Below are 17512 nucleotides of genomic sequence, written 5' to 3' on the forward strand. Positions count from 1 at the left end.
TATTTTCTGTTAATACTGAAAGCTGTGGTTTTAACTTGCATTAGCCTTCCTGAGAACACCAGTTTTAAGAGGGGGCCTCCTATTTTACTCCCAGAACGCCAGGTTTAAGAAGGGGGTCTCCTATTTTACTCCCCATCTTGGACAGACCGTAGGGAGCCAAAATAAAAATTACATGAATTTTTACAAAGAAAGTTTCACTTCACTCAGTCCAGCAAACACCCTTAAAGTGAAAGACACTTTCAGTGCGCTGCTTGCCTTTCTAGATTCCCAGCTCACAATCAGTAGCTTAAATATTACTTAATTATGTTAACTTTTAAATATATTCACCCTTTATTTATTTATTTTTTTTACATTATCCTATATTTTCAATTGTTTTTCAGGGGGAAAATCCACCATGTAGCCGGAAACACAAGTCCAGGCATAATTATTTTTCATTTTCCTCAAACTGAGGTGAATGGAACAAAGAGGATGACAAAGAGCAGGAAGGGAGAAATGAGTGTGTGTTGCGTACAGACAATGTATGCCCAGAAAAGAGGCACGGAGGCTATCAGAGAGGGAACAGTGCTCTAAAAGTCTTGCAGCCAAGAGGAAGCCATCTCTGGGTGCCCTGAAATCCTGAGAAAACTATGACATGAAGCCATGTACAGAGAGAGTTATTAAACAAGTGCCTGAAGAAGTCCTACCTTAAGCAATCTGCAGTAGTCTTAAAATATTAAGGGATTACTCAAATCTACCACAATATTTACTGACTTCCTAACAAATACTGCTATAAAAAAAAAACAAGAAATTATAAAAAGTACTCAGTTGAAAACTGTATGGAGGTTCCTCAAAAAATTTAAAACAGAGGGGAAGATGGAAGCATAGGAGGACGCTGGGCTCACCGCATCCTTCTGGTCACTTAGATTCCACCTACACCTGCCTAAATAACCCAGAAAACCGTCAGAAGACTAGCAGAATGGAGTCTCTGGAGCCAAGCGCAGACGAGAGGCCCACGGAACAGGGTAGGAAGGGCGGAGAGGCGGTGTGCCCTATATGGACTGGCTGGAGGGAGCCGGGGGGGGGAGGGGCAGCCTGCCAGCCAAGCAGAGACCCCAAGTCTGGCTGGCAAAAGTGGATGGGCGAGACGGAGTGTGTTCGGACAGCAAGCGGGACTTAACATCTGGAACGTTATAAGTTAACAGCTCTACTTGGAGAGTGGGAAGGCTGGAGGAAAACGGGAGGGAGAGTTGCTGAGCCCCGGACAACAGAGCTCAGCTTGGCTGGGAACAAAGGCGCTCGCCAGCATCATCTCCCTCGCCCATCCCCCAGCCAAAATCCCAAAGGGAACCAATTCCTGCCAGGGAACTTGCTTGCACCGCGCAAACACCGAACGCTGTGCTTCTGCGGATCCATCCCTCAAGCAGCGGGTCTGACTCCCTCCCGGTGCCACAGGGCCCCGCCTGAAGCGGATCACCAAAGGAGAAGAAGGAGAAGCGAGCTGAGCCTGCCACTCCCGCCCCCATGCACCTTGCCTATCCACCCCAGCTAATACACCAGTTCCCCAGCACCACAAGCCTGGCAGTGTGCAACTAGCCCAGACAGGCCACGCCACCCCACAGTGAATCCTGCCCTTAGGAGAGGGGAAGAGAAGGTACACACCAGTCTGACTGTGGCCCCAGCGGTGCGCTGGGGGCAGACATCAGGTCTGACTGCTGCCCCGCCCACCAACACAAGTTACTCAAGACGGTACAGGGGAAGTGCCCTGCAGGTCTGCACTATTCCAGAGACTATCCAAAATGACCAAACTGAAGAATTCCCCTCAAAAGAACCTCCAGGAAATAACAACAGCTAACGAACTGATCAAAAAGAATTTAAACAATATAACAGAAAGTGAATTTAGAATAACAGTCATGAAATTAATCGCTGGGCTTGAAAACAGCACAGAGGACAGTAGAAAATCTATTGCTACAGAGATCAAGGGACTAAGGAATAGTCAGGAGGAGGTAAAAAATGCTATAAATGAGCTACGAAATAAAATGGAAATGACCACGGCTCAGATTGAGAGGCAGAGGAGAGAATAGGTGAACTAGAATATAAAATTATGGCAAAACAAGAAGCTGAGAAAAAGAGAGAGAAAAAAATCCAGGAGTATGAGGGGAAAATTAGAGAACTAAGTGATACGCTAAAAAGAAATAATATACGCATAATTGGTATCCCAGAGGAGGAAGAGAGAGGGAAAGGTGCTGAAGGGGTACTTGAAGAAATAATAGCTGAGAACTTCCCTGAACTGGGGAAGGAAAAAAGCATTGAAATCCAAGAGGCACAGAGAACTCCCTTCAGATGTAACTTGAATCAATCTTCTGCACGACATATCATAGTGAAACTGGCAAAATACAAGGATAAAGAGAAAATTCTGAAAGCAGCAATGGGTAAACGTACCCTCACATATAAAGGGAGACCTATACTCGTGACTGATCTCTCTTTTGAAACTTGGCAGGCCAGAAAGAATTGGCACGAGATTTTCAGGGTGCTAGACAGAAAAAATATGCAGCCGAGAATCCTTTATCCAGCAAGTCTGTCATTTAGAATAGAAGGAGAGACAAAGGTCTTCCCAAACAAAAACTGAAGGAATTTGTCACCACTAAACCAGCCCTACAAGAGATCGTAAGGGGGACCCTGTGAGACAAAGTACCAGAGACATCGCTACAAGCATAAAACATATAGACATCACAATGACTCTAAACCTGTATCTTTCTATAATAACACTGAATGTAAATGGATTAAATGCGCCAACCAAAAGACATAGGGTATCAGAATGGATAAAAAAACAAGACCCACCTATTTGCTGTCTACAAGAGACTCATTTTAGACCTGAGGACACCTTTAGATTGAAAGTGAGGGGATGGAGAACTATCTATCATGCTACTGTAAGTCAAAAGAAAGCTGGAGTAGCCATACTTATATCAGACAAACTAGACTTTAAATTAAAGGCTGTCACAAGAGATGAAGAAGGGCATTATATAATAATTACAGGGTCTATCCATCAGGAAGAGCTAACAATTATAAATGTCTATGCGCCGATACGGAAGCCCCCAAATATATAAAACAATTACTCACAAACATAAGCAACCTTATTGACAAGAATGTGGTAATTGCAGGGGACTTTAATACTCCACTTACAGCAATGGATAGATCATCTAGACACACGGTCAATAAAGAAACGAGGGCCCTGAATGATACATTGGATCAGATGGACTTGACAGATATATTTAGAACTCTGCATCCCAAAGCAACAGAATATACTTTCTTCTCGAGTGCACATGATACATTCTCCAAGATAGATCATATACTGGGTCACAAAACAGCCCTTCATAAGTTTACAAGAATTGAGATCATACCATGCATACTTTCAGACCACAATGCTATGAAGCTTGAAATCAACCACAGGAAAAAGTCTGGAAAACCTCCAAAAGCATGGAGGTTAAGGAACACCCTACTAAACAATGAGTGGGTCAACCAGGCAATTAGAGAAGAAATTAAAAAATATATGGAAACAAACGAAAATGAAAATACAACAATCCAAACACTTTGGGACGCAGCAAAGGCAGTCCTGAGAGGAAAATACATTGCAATCCAGGCCTATCTCAAGAAACAAGAAAAATCCCAAATACAAAATCTAACAGCACACCTAAAGGAAACAGTAGCAGAACAGCAAACACATCCTAAATCCAGCAAAAGAGGAGAAATAATAAAGATCAGAGCAGAAATAAACAATATAGAATCTACAAAAACTGTAGAGCAGATCAACGAAACCAAGAGTTGGTTTTTTGAAAAAATAAACAAAATTGACAAACCTCTAGCCAGGCTTCTCAAAAAGAAAAGGGAGATGGCCCAAATAGATAAAATCATGAATGAAAATGGAATTATTACAACCAATCCCTCAGAGATACAAACAATTATCAGGGAATACTATGAAAAATTATATGCCAACAAATTGGACAACCTGGAAGAAATGGACAAATTCCTAAACACCCACACACTTCCAAAACTCAATCAGGAGGAAAGAGAAAGCTTGAACAGACCCATAACCAGCGAAGAAATTGAATCAGTCATCAAAAACCTCCCAACAAGAGTCCAGGACCAGATGGCTTCCCAGGGGAGTTCTACCAGACGTTTAAAGCAGAGATAATACCTATCCTTCTCAAGCTATTCCAAAAAATAGAAGGGGAAGGAAAACTTCCAGACTCATTCTATGAAGCCAGTATTACTTTGATTCCTAAACCAGACAGAGACCCAGTAAAAAAAGAGAACTACAGGTCAATATCCCTGATGAATATGGATGCAAAAATTCTCAATAAGATACTAGCAAAGCAAATTCAACAGCATATAAAAAGAATTATTCACCATGACCAAGTGGGATTCATTCCTGGGCTGCAGGGCTGGTTCAACATTTGCAAATCAATCAACGTGATACATCACATTAATAAAAGAACAATATGATCCTGTCAACTGATGCAGAAAAGGCATTTGACAAATTCAGCAACCTTCTTAATAAAAACCCTTCAGAAAGTCAGGATAGAAGAAACATACTTAAACATCATAAAAGCCATTTATGAAAAGCCCACAGCTAACATCATCCTCAATGGGGAAAAACTAAGAGCTTTTTCCCTGAGATCAGGAACACAACAGGGATGTCCACTCTCACCGCTGTTGTTTAACATAGCTTTGGAAGTGCTAGCATCAGCAATCAGACAACAAAAGGAAATCAAAGGCATCAAAATTGGCAAAGATGAAGTCAAGCTTTCACTTTTTGCAGATGACATGATATTATACATGAAAAATCCACCAGAAGTCTGCTAGAACTGATACATGAATTCAGCAAAGTTGCAGGATACAAAATTAATGTACAGAAATCAGTTGCATTCTTACACACTAATAATGAAGCAACAGAAAGACAAATAAAGAAACTGATCCCATTCACAATTACACCAAGAAGCATAAAATACCTGGGGATAAATCTAACCAAAGATGTAAAAGATCTGTATGCTGAAAACTATAGAAAGCTTATGAAGGAAATTGAAGAAGATATAAAGAAATGGAAAAACATTCCGTGCTCATGGATTGGAAGAATAAATACTGTCAAAATGTCAATACTACCCAAAGCCATCTACACATTCAATGCAATCCCAATCAAAATTGCACCAGCATTCTTCTTGAAGCTAGAACAAGCAATCCTAAAATTCATGTGGAACCACAAAAGGCCCCGAATAGCCAAAGTAATTTTGAAGAAGAAGACCAAAGCAGGAGGCATCACAATCCCAGACTTTAGCCTCTACTACAAAGCTGTCATCATCAAGACAGCATGGTATTGGCACAAAAACAGACACACAGACCAATGGAATAGAATAGAAACCCCAGAACTAGACCCACAAACGTATGGGCAACTCATCTTTGACAAAGAAGGAAAGAACATCCAATGGAAAAAAGACAGCCTCTTTAACAAATGGTGCTGGGAGAACTGGACAGCAACATGCAGAAGGTTGAAACTAGACCACTTTCTCACACCATTCACAAAAATAAACTCAAAATGGATAAAGGACCTGAATGTGAGACAGGAAACCATCAAAACCCAGAGGAGAAAGCAGCAAAAGACCTCTCTGACCTCAGCCGTAGCAATCTCTTACTTGACACATCTCCAAATGCATGGGAATTAAAAGCAAAAATGAACTACTGGGACCTTATGAAGATAAAAAGCTTCTGCACAGCAAAGGAAACAACCAACAAAACTAAAAGGCAACCAACGGAATGGGAAAAGATATTTGCAAATGACATATCAGACAAAGGGCTAGTATCCAAAATCTATAAAGAGCTCACAAAACTCCACACCCGAAAAACAAAGAACCCAGTGAAGAAATGGGCAGAAAACATGAATAGACATTTCTCTAAAGAAGACATCCGGATGGCCAACAGGCACATGAAAAGATGCTCAACGTCGTTCCTCATCAGGGAAATACAAATCAAAACCACCCTCAGATATCACCTCACACCAGTCAGAGAGGCCAAAATGAACAAATCAGGAGACTATAGATGCTGGAGAGGATGTGGAGAAACGGGAACCCTCTTGCACTGTTGGTGTGAATGTAAATTGGTACAGCCACTCTGGAAAACAGTGTGAAGTTCCTCAAAAAATTAAAAATAGACCTACCCTATGACCCAGCAATAGCACTGCTAGGAATTTACCCAAGGGATACAGGAGTACTGATGCATAGGGGTGCTTGTACCCCAACGTTTATAGCAGCACTCTCAATAGCCAAATTATGGAAAGAGCCTAAATGTCCATCAACTGATGAATGGATAAAGAAATTGTGGTTTATATACACAATGGAGTACTACGTGGCAATGAGAAAGAATGAAATATGGCCCTTTGTAGCAATGTGGATGGAACTGGAGAGTGTTATGCTAAGTAACATGAGCCATACAGAGAAAGACAGATACCATATGTTTTCACTCTTATGTGGATCCTGAGAAACTTAACAGAAACCCATGGGGGAAAGGAAGAAAAAAAAAAGAAAAGAGGTTAGAGTGGGAGAGCCAAAGCATAAGAGACACTTAAAAACTGAGAACAAACTGAGGGTTGATGGGGGGTGGGAGGGAGGAGAGGGTCGGTGATGGGTATTGAGGAAGGCACCTTTTGAGATGAGCACTGGGTGTTGTATGGAAACCAATTTGACAATAAACTTCATACACTGAAAAAAAAAAAAAATTAAAACAGAACTACCCTATGACCAAGCGATTGCACTACTAGGTATTTGTTCAAAGGATACAGGAATGCTGATTCAAAGAAGCACATGAATCTCAATGTTTATAACAGCACTATCAACAAGAGTCAAATTATGGAAATAGCCCAAATGTCCATCGACTGATGAATGGATAAAGATTATATCTATATATACAGAGTATAACTATCTATCTATCTAATGGAATACTACTCAGTGATCTAAAAGAATGAAACCTTGCCATTTGCAACGATATGGATGAAACTAGAGTATATTATGCTAAGAGAATTACCAGTCAGAGAAAGATAAATATCGTTATGATTTCACTCATGTGTGGAATTTAAGAAACAAAACAGATGCGCATAGGGGAAGGGAAGGAAAAATAAGATAAAAACGAAAAGGTGGCAAACCATAAGATACTCTTAAATACACAGATGAAACTAAGAGTTGCTGGAGGGGAGGTGGGCAAGGGGTTGTGCTAAATAATGTGTACTAAGGAGGGCACTTGTTGAGATGGGCACTGGGCGTTGTGTATAAGTGATGAATCACTAAATTCTACTCCTAAAATCAATACTACACAGTATGTTAATTATTTTGGTAAGTTTTGAGACTATGGGAATACTACTGGAAAATAATGAAGTTTATCTTTCTCATCTTTAGTTTAACAATAAGCACAATTACTGCCTCATGGCTTACACAAATGCAAGATCACAGAAATATACAGAGAACCAGTGTTATTACTACAGGATAAGCTTTATGTGCTCTACTTAACAAAGCTACTTTTTAAATGACTGTTCTAGGGGCACCTGGATGGCTCAGTTCGTTGAGTGTCCAACTTTGGCTCAGAGCATGATCTCACAGGTGGATAGCTGACAGATCAGAGCCTGGAGTCTGCTTCGAATTCTGTGTTTCCCTCTCTCTCTATCCCTCTCTGGCTCGTGCTCTCTCCCTCTCTCTCTCTGTCTCTCTCTCAAAAATAAATAAAACATTAAAAAAAAAAAAAAGAATGAAAGAAATGACTGTTCTAAAATGAGTATATCTTTTACCTTTTTCTATGTCTTTAAAAGACTGCTTGGTTATCTTGGAGGTACTAACTCCATAATCATTTTCAGTTAAGTCTTCTTTTGCTTCTTTTTGCTTCAAATCTTGAAAAGAATCCAGTTCATCATCTAGGCTTTAAAAATAAAAAATTCTATCACAGCATTCTGGAAGTTTTCTACAGTATTTAAAAAAGATAAAAGTGCTTTCCAAATATTAACAGCACAAAAATTGAAAAAAAAGTAACAAGTAAACATTTTAAAGTGGAAAACATAAAAATATGAAAAATAACAGCCATTGGTCTAAAAACTCACTACAAACATCTTTCTACATATTCAAATGGGCACAATTTAAAATAACATATACCTATAGAATGTTCTACAACTGCCAATCTCTTTCCTTTGATTCCTAATATTTCTGTGAGGTCACTATACCAGGTAACGTCAGCTATAATTTTAGCTAAAAAAATGTAATGTCTAACAGGAAGAAACCAAACCCTAAAGAATTTAAATAATGGACAGGTGACATAACTAGTAAGGTAAAGCAGAACTAGAATCTCAGGTGTTTTCTCCAAAAACATGATCTCAAGTTGAAATTTCTAGAGCAGTGCTGTTCAAAGGAATATAAGTCAATCACATAAGATAATTTAAAATTCCCTAGTAGTCATACTAAAAACATAAAAAAACATAACATTTTAACTATGTATTATATTTAACCCAGTATATCTAAAAGATTATTTTAACATATAATCAATATAGAAATTATTAAGATATTTTGCATTCTTTATCCATCTTTGAAATCCGGTGTGTATTTTGTACTTACAGCATTTCAAGTACTCAATAGCCTCATGTGGCTTGTGGCTACTTGTGCTGGACAGTACTATAATTCCAGATTAGATAATAACTAGGGATTGTGAAAAAACTGTCTAATGTTATAAAAACTTTCATAGTTCAAAGGCTTCAAATTATAACTGGAAATTATACCCAGATTATTTATAAAAACAAAAAATGACAAAACTATCAGTTAAATATAAGAAAATAATTTCCAGAAATTCATAATCTGAAAACAGTTTTTTACTTTCCTTACTCTATATTCAATCTACCTCATGTCCAAATCTTAAATCTAGATTAACAATGCTACTTTGTGAATGCCAAATTAAACAGTAATAACAACAGTAATAGCACTTTGAGTGCTTTTCTATGTACTAAACACCGTTCTAAGTGCTTTATATGGATTAAATCATTTAAGCAGAGAAAGAAGCAATTATATAAAATATTCAAGCTCTCAAATATCAATTACATTAATATTATATGTATATTTTAGGCATAGTTAACTCTTCCTCTCCCCACAATTATCTCAACATTTCATTTTGTGTATGTATACATCTTTATGGTTTAACATTATTTCAAAATGTTGATACCCACAGCACTTTCTTCTGCCATGTATTTCTGGCTTTTAATAACACCTAACTTAGAACTTTATTTCATCTTAGCTTCCACTGTTTTTATACTGATTTCACTCACACAGTACAATCTCCTCTACAAAACTATTTACCCCTCACAGACCAACACTCTATCATGCATATTTTGTAGTTACCAACTCACCAGACCGGTTTCTTCCATCTCTTTCTCTCAACTACCTGAAATATAGCTTACCACCCTAGTAGACAATGAATGTGGTGTTAAACATCACTGCCCAACAAACCTGCATTCATTTTTATCTTACATCCTTTAAAAAAAAAAAGGAAAGAAAGAAAGAAAGGGAATATGGTGTTCATTTGGGTCCTGGATGAATAACCATAAAAATAACTTCACGTTTTGTACTGTGTAAATAACTTTCCATTATACTACCAAATGTAATGAATGCTAGGTTCATGCTTTTATAACAAAGATCTCAGTAAAAATAAATCAGTCTCTATAACCAGTCAGCAAGCTCCAGACTGCTTGTTACTTCCTCAAAAACAAAAAAAAACAAAACAAAAAAAAAAAAGGCAAAGACATAAACAAACCACTCTTTAATCTCCCAGTTTTTTAGACACTGAGGGGATAGCAACAGTAAGGATTCAGGGTACTTTACCAATTCACATTTAACTGTTTGAATGAACTACAAAGTGGTGTTGTGCAATGCTTTCTTTCATCGGAATAACATCTTAATGATGAACCAACTTTATCACCAAATGAGAAGATATCCAAATCATCTGTTAACAAAAGAGAAAAAAGCAGAGATTACTAAGATCAGATACTAATCTCATTCTAGGCTTCTAAGGTAAGATGGCAAAATTATCTAATGATTTCTTATGTGTATATCTCTGTAACGCAAACTTCAGAAAACAGGCATCAAGCCTTGTATTAATATGGCACTTTACTGATTACAAAATGCTTTCATTTATTACCTTATTTGATCCTAGCAACAGCTAGCTTACTCTGAAGTAAGCAGAATTGGTGCCTTTAACCCTATTCTAATGGTGGTAAGTCTAAGGACCAGAGAAGTTAGTGAAGTTATCTAATTAACAGAACCAGCAAGTGGAAAGATTAAAATTCAGAATTCAGCCTTCTTCCTACCTAATCATGATATTTCATCAGTCTCAAACATTAAACATTTTATTTTTTAATTTTATATATTTTAAACATTCAACATTTAACAGACTGTTAGCCTGTATCCAAATTCAGAGACTAAAAGGCAAAGAGAGCTTCTCTGATAAGAAATTTAGAATTTTTTTTTTCCTTAAGGTTTTATTTTTAAGTAATCTCCACAGCCAATGTGAGGCTCAGACTTACAACCCCAAGATCGGGAGTCACATGCCCTACTGACTGAGCCAACCAGGAATCCCTATAAATATTTTTAAATGTATGCACCTTTGTCTAATATGCATTTTTACCCCATCAGAAATTAAATGAGCTATACTTTTTGTTACATTTTAGAAAGTTGGAAATTTTAGGCTAAATTTCAAACTAAAATACAATTTTAAGATATTTTTTAGATACTAGACTCAGTAATAACTGGGTCTTTTTTTCACACTGAAGAAATGTTTCAAGAGTGTTTACAAATTTCAAAATGAAATAAACTTGGAAAAAAATGAAATTCTCTAATCTACTCTGACAAAACTTTTAAAGATACTGTTTTTGTTGCAATCACCTCAAAATTCAACGATTGTACTTACTTGTAAAAACATCACCAAAGAAGTATCAACAAATCAAAAGACTAATGGTTAGTTATACATGACTTCTAGATTGCCACATAATGTTCCAATGCACCCAATCCCACAATATAATTATCTTTATCAAGTACATTTGATAAATTCTTCCAGTGCAACAATTATTATCTCAGTAACTTGGAAAGTCTATGCCTTAAAAAGAAAGCAGTTTTCTTTACCCAACATACTTTACCCAATTTCTAAAGGCAAAAAAAAAAAAAAAAAAAAAAAAAAAAAAATTGTAATTGAAACACCAAAAAAATTAATTCAATTTGATTTAAAGACATCTTACATTTACCCACAAAATCTTGGTTACTATTAGTTTGTTACCCTATTGAAGAAAGCTTAATATCACAAGATATCTGGCACTTAGTCTTAAATCTAAACATTTTTTTTTAATGTTTTCTCTTAAATTAAATTTGTTAAAACCCCCAAGTATACAAAATACTCTATCAGCTTACCTGGGGAGGTTAGAGATCTTCTCTTCCATTTAGCCTGATCAAAATTTGAAAAATCATACTTAAAAAAAAAAGATATATTTAATTTGTATATTAAGAATCAATCTACAGTCTCAAAAAAGAGTTCCCCAACAATTATGTACTAAGTACAAGGGTTAATTACAAAGGTTAGAGTGGACAAATCTTGTAGACACTACCTTAACCAACTGGTTAAAATTAATATCCGGAATAACAGGACAAAGCAACATTGCAAGTCTCCTAATGAACAAGCGCAACCCACACATCACTCCCTGTAGTATTCCTGCCAAAAATGCATAACCAGATAGTCACGAGGAACAGCCATCAGAGAAATTCCAGTTAAGGGACAGTCCAATACACAGTTATCCTGTACTCTTCAAACATAGCAACATTAGGGATGCCTGGGTGGCTCAGTTGGTTGAGCAACCTACTCTTGATTTCCACTCAAGTCATGATCCCAGGGATCAAGCCTGGTGTTGGGCTCCACACTGAGCTTGGAGCCTGCTTAAGACTCTCCCTCTGCCCACTCTCCAGCTCCCGGTCTCTCTCACTAAAAAAATAAAATAAAATATCAACATTATAAAAGACATGGGCTTAAGAACCTGTTCCAGATTAAAAAAAAAAACACAACAAAAGAAACAAAAAACAAACCAAATGCAATGCTCATCTTTAGACTGTATCTGCACCAGAGGGAAAAAAATGTATAAAGGACATTATTGAGATAATTGGTGAAATCTGAATACGAACTATATGTTACATATTATTGTATAAATGGTCAGCTTCCTCAATTTGTTACTGCAAATATAAGAGAATATTCTTATTCCTAGAAAATACATTTAAGTATTTATATTTGGGGGTAAAAGTGTCACAGCACCGGCAAATGATCCTTAGTTAAAAGGAAAAAAAATGTGTGTAGGGAGTCAAAAATACGAAGATTAATAGTAACGCAAATGTGGCGAAATGTTAACCAATGGCAAATCCATGCGAAATGCTCAAGAGTTCCTTGTATATTCCTGCAACTTTAAATTTGGAATTTTTTTTTCAAAATAGGAAAGTTTTTAAATAAATTAAAATCGCTTTTCGAACTCCGTTCAAGTCACTGTAAATAAAAGTTCAGATACACTTTCAACAGTGTCATGCTATGCCTGTAGTAACATAAACCTTCAAGAATTTACAGTGAAGAATTTTTTTATATAAAATGTGTTTTTCCCACATATGGTGCATCTGTGGCCACAAATGACTTCTGCCCCCGCAGCTACCTTTCGCTAACCCTGGTTCCGGCGGAGCTGCTCGAGCTCCGGAGGGTGGCTCCCTCCCCCAGGGTCCTTCTGAACAGCGGCCCTGAGGCCTCCGGCGCAGCTGCCCGGCAGGCCGCTTCACACCGGCAGAAACCGGCCCGCGGGCCCAGGGACAAGGCCGAGGAAAGGGCGAAGCCTCACCTCGGCGAGGTACCTGCCCCCTAGTCCGTAGAGGCTTTTCAGACGCTCTACTACCAAATCCTGCCCCGGCGGCTTCACTACCCTCGGTTCCATGGTGCACCAAGTCCGCCGTTGTTTCCCCGGGAACAGCGTTCAAAGCCACCGCGGCCGGACGCGCAGGGGCGGAGCTCGCGCAACGGAACTGCGTCATGACGCACGGCACGCTCCGCCTCTCGGGGGTCAATAGCTACGCCGAAGCGCTCGGAGTTCGACCCGGCCCGGGGCGCTTTCACTTTGGTGGGACTCACGCTCCGCCGCAGGCAACAGCGACAGAGGTGCGCGTGTTAGGGCCCCTTGGTCTGGCTCTCTGTACTATGTTAAAAACGTCCTGGCGGTACAAATGTTTTTCCTGCCGAATATTTTAATGACTAATTCCTTCACCACTGTTATTTTGACTGATGGTGTTTTGTCTTGTCTTACAATTTTGTTAAGTTTTCCTCCCTCGTATCCAAGGCACCAAAAAAAGCAGGGTTGTTCACAGCAGTTACACCTTAGCTGATGTGGCCCCTCAAGAGAGGGAACTCAGGCTTGGCCTCAGGCACCACCCCCACCATGGCGTCAGGTAAGGAGATACCGCTTTCAGGGTGCCAGGATGGCTCAGTCAGTTAAGCATCCAACTCTGGATTTTGGCTCAGGTTATGATCTGGTGGTTTGAGTCTCAAATCAGGCTTTGCGTAGGTAGCCTGCTTGGGTTCTCGATGATGTTCAACAGCATGTCTGGACTAACAAATCCTAGATTCTCTGGATTATCTTTAGTTTTTCAAATGCCAAAGTTTTACAAGATCATCTTACTAAAGTATTATCTGAAAATTATTTAAACCAATACTCTCTGCCATCAAATATTAGTGTACAAATAATGAACATTTTTATATTCTATTTTAAGCAGATTTTTAATGAGACAATATAAAATCGAACCAGTTTGGGGGGGGGGGGAGTACATCTCAGTGTGGATTTATACTGCATTAGCAATTAAATAAGGAGAAATCAGTCCTTTCTCATTAATGTCCCAAGCCACTTGTAAGCATTTTTGGAATACTAATTCTGGAAGTCAGTGTACATGTCATTTAATCAAATTTTTGGTCCAAGTATTATTAGCTTTTAAAGCTTAATACATTGTTTTAATGCTTTATTATAGCACAGTAAATAGTGTAAAACTGGTTTCTATAATCTCTACAGCACACTTGCCTTCACTTGGAATTTATTCTAAAATGTCAAAGGGTTCCAGCTCAAAAACAACACACTTTATGTCAACTTATATTACTTACATAGGTCTCCAAAGAAGCCAGTTCTTAATATTAAATGTGCATATATGTCATCCATAGTTGTCTTTAAGGTTCAGGTTAAGTTCAACTGATACACTGGAGTAGGTTTATTTCCGTTATCTGGCTTTGTGGCCAAGTGAATTTAGTGATGGTATTTCATCACTCATTACTCACATACACACCACACATGACATCCCTTCCTCCTTTGGTGGTTGAACGAGTATTATGATAGCCTATTTCCAAATCCCCAAATAATGGAATAAACTCCCACTGTCTTTCACTAAACAAAATGAAATTATTTCACTGGGAAGAATACAGGAGGGTATAGGAAGGTCACTGTTGGTAACTGGAATACACAAAATTTTGTGCTCTAACTAGATTCTTTGTAGTTCTATATTGAATAGGCTGATGAGAATACCTTTCCCCAACCCCCACCCCACCGCCTTTTAAGCAGTTTGCCTAACTTTTGTCATTACCCAAAATAACATTTATTCCAATGGAATAAATTTGGAACATTTATTCCAAATAAATGTTCAGTGTGTATCAAACTTGAACAGAAATCACTTCCTTTGGGAGCTCTGGAGATTATATGGCAGTCTGAGTTTACAGAACTTTAACTGTCCTCCTCACTTTGGCTCTAGAATGAACAAACAACTAGATGCACAAGTAATAAATTTTTTAAATGTCATGGCTGTTAACAATTGTCACTTTATTTTTGCTACAAAATTCACCAGAGAAAAGTACTGCAACAATCTAGTATAAAGCAAATCTTTAACCAAAGAACATGGTATAGACCTTTTTAAAATAGTCATACTTTATCACAATAACTGCAAGGAAAAATTCAAGTTCTATCAGAACCAAGCTGCAGTTTGAGGTAGTAGAAAGATGACAGGAAAGTTAAAAAAAAATAAAATAAAATAAAAACTAAGGACATACTTAACTTGTTTAAAATGTAAAAATTAATTTAATACCTTTGAAAGGGCACAGGAAACTACATATCATTTTAAGAAAAGAAGGTACTCTACTTAAAAGTTAATTTAACTATACAGGAGGTGCAAGGATTATAGAAGAGCACTTTGGTTAAGTCTCTACCCTCTGTGGCTTTACCCATTCAAAAGTGAGCCTCAATACATAAATGAGCACACCAACAGTTAAAATTACCAAATATATTTCAAATCTAAAATAAAAATTATCCAAGTTGTGGTCCCTTATTCGAATGGTAAGTTTATCCATGCAGGAAGTCCAATATCTTAAAAGGTAAAATTAAATTGCATATATCATAATCCTTCAATAGTTTGAGAAGGTCTATTGCTTTTAACAAGATTAATATTATTCCATTTTAATACAGATATGTCAGGAGTACATAAACACAAGTACACCTGATTTACACCAGTGTTTAAACTTTTATTTCACACCATGCAAGGTCAATTATAACACATTAAAAAGTGACAACAGCTATAAGCTGCAATTTTACATTTGTACATTGGAAACGTCCATTTTCAAAAGCTGAACATAATTACCATATTGTCATAACAGCTAAGCTTCAATTCAACTGTTTATACAGGTAAAACTTACTATGAAAAACAATGATTTTATATCTGTCCACATTCTGTGATACTAATTCTTCGACTAACAGACCCTTTAGGAGAGCCAAATGATTCGATCTTTTTCACAGTATCCATGCCATCCTTAACAAACCCAAATACTACATGCTTGAAGTCCAAATGTTCTGCTTTTTTCAGTGTTATATAAAATTGAGAATTATTGGTGTTCTGGCCTCGATTGGCCATTGATAGTAAGCCAGGCCCAGTATGTTTGACATCAAAATTTTCATCTTCAAATTTATCTCCATAGATGGACCGTCCTCCTGTACCATCATGTTTGGTGATATCTCCCCCCTGAAAAAACATCTCAGTTAATAGGAATCCTGAATAAAATATTAAAATACACACAGAACTACCACTACAGGATAAATTCTAAACACCCAACTTCTTTGAGAATGTGGTTTGAAAACTAAGAAACATAGTTCTTAAAAATAAGAAAATTTTGAAAGACAAAAATGAAAATGTCTTTTTTCCATCCTCAATTTCCAGCAGGTTTCAAGATATTAGAAATTTGAACTACTTCAGGTTGAAAGTTTTTGTGGGGACAGGAAATTGGGTGGTGACAACAACTAATGTACAGAAAAGCTAAAGAAATCTTAAAAAAACTTGAGAAACACTCAAATTTCCTAAGTTAGTGTGGTTCGCTTTTCTAGACTTCAGTTGTGACATATAATTAAATACTTACTTGGCAAACAAAATCTGGAATTACTCTGTGAAAAATGGAGTTTTTGAAGCCAAAGCCTTTCTCTCCAGTGCAGAGTGCTCTGAAGTTCTCGGCAGTATGAGGAACAATGTTTGAAAATAACTCCATGGTTATACGTCCAAGGGGTTCATCATCTGCACAAACATCAAAAAACACCACAGGATTTGTCTCCTTCGATAACTCTGCTGTCAGTGATACTTGTCCTTTCTGGAGTTTCAATAAATTCTGTTGACATTCTTCAAATTTTTTCTTAAAAGACTCAGCCATTTCTTTAGTTTTAAATCTCACTGCAAGCTGCTCCACTTTGGCTTCTCCATCTGTTCAACAACAACAAAACAAAACAGTGAGCTTAATGTTAAAATCACTGTTACAATTGTCTTATGTATTTTTTATGTATTTTTAAAAAGTTCAAAAAGTGGGGGCACCTGGGTGGACCAGTCAGTTAAACTTCCGACTCCTGGTTTCAGTTCAGGTCATGATTTCACGGTTCGTTGAGTTCGAGCCACACTTCAGGCTCCACACTGTCAGTGGGGAACCTGCTTGGGATTCTCTCTCTCCCTCTCTCTCTGCCCCCCACCCGCTTGTGCTTTCCCTCTCTCAAAATAAACTTAAAAAAAAAAAATTTCAAAAAGTGAGAAGTAGCATTGAATGTACTCACCAGCATAATCTGAGGCAGTCCAAACTAAAGCATTGTTTGAAACATTCAAGGGTTTTAATTCCATTGTTTTGGTGATAACATGGTTTGCACACACTTTAAAAACCTGGTCTCTTCTCATTAGGATCCGATAGTAATTCTTCATTGTATGCCACAGTATCTTTATATCTCCAACACCTCGCTCCTTCCACTGACTAACATCTCGATCCCATCTATAAAGTTTGGCTCTCTCTTTAAATAAAATTTCTTCATCTTCTTCTCCAGATTTTACTTCTACCTATGGCAGTAGATAAATAAGCTCCTGCTTTTGACATATTCCATGACAAATTCCAAACATCCAAATTCCTC

The 17512-nt window shown here is 37.6% G+C and overlaps 2 protein-coding genes across 7 annotated transcripts in view; both read right to left on the reverse strand.

Annotated features, from left to right (window-relative positions):
• The window catches only part of CCDC138 (coiled-coil domain containing 138), a 139048-nt gene extending 125942 nt beyond the window's left edge, over positions 1-13106 (reverse strand). For 2 of the 4 annotated variants that reach the window (XM_043553175.1, XM_043604767.1), the window contains exons 1-4: positions 12902-13072; positions 11448-11505; positions 9870-9990; positions 7802-7929 (exon numbers count right to left, since the gene is read on the reverse strand). In XM_043553175.1, the coding sequence (XP_043409110.1) occupies positions 7802-7929; positions 9870-9990; positions 11448-11505; positions 12902-12994 (400 nt within the window). In that variant the 5' untranslated portion in view covers positions 12995-13072. Of the gene's footprint in view, positions 1-7801; positions 7930-9869; positions 9991-11447; positions 11506-12901 lie in introns of all 4 variants that reach the window. The other 2 variants (XM_043604768.1, XM_043553176.1) reach the window with 2 other exon arrangements.
• Positions 13107-14872: 1766 nt separating this feature from the next.
• RANBP2 (RAN binding protein 2) overlaps positions 14873-17512 on the reverse strand; it is an 82040-nt gene continuing 79400 nt past the window's right edge. For all 3 annotated transcript variants that reach the window (XM_043604764.1, XM_043604763.1, XM_043604766.1), the window contains 3 exons: positions 17168-17441; positions 16492-16826; positions 14873-16100 (listed from right to left, as the gene is read on the reverse strand). In XM_043604764.1, coding sequence (XP_043460699.1) covers positions 15795-16100; positions 16492-16826; positions 17168-17441 — 915 coding nt within the window. In that variant the 3' untranslated portion in view covers positions 14873-15794. The remainder of the gene's footprint in view (positions 16101-16491; positions 16827-17167; positions 17442-17512) is intronic.

The sequence above is a fragment of the Prionailurus bengalensis genome, chromosome A3 (assembly GCF_016509475.1).
Source record: "Prionailurus bengalensis isolate Pbe53 chromosome A3, Fcat_Pben_1.1_paternal_pri, whole genome shotgun sequence".
NCBI lineage: Eukaryota > Metazoa > Chordata > Mammalia > Carnivora > Felidae > Prionailurus > Prionailurus bengalensis.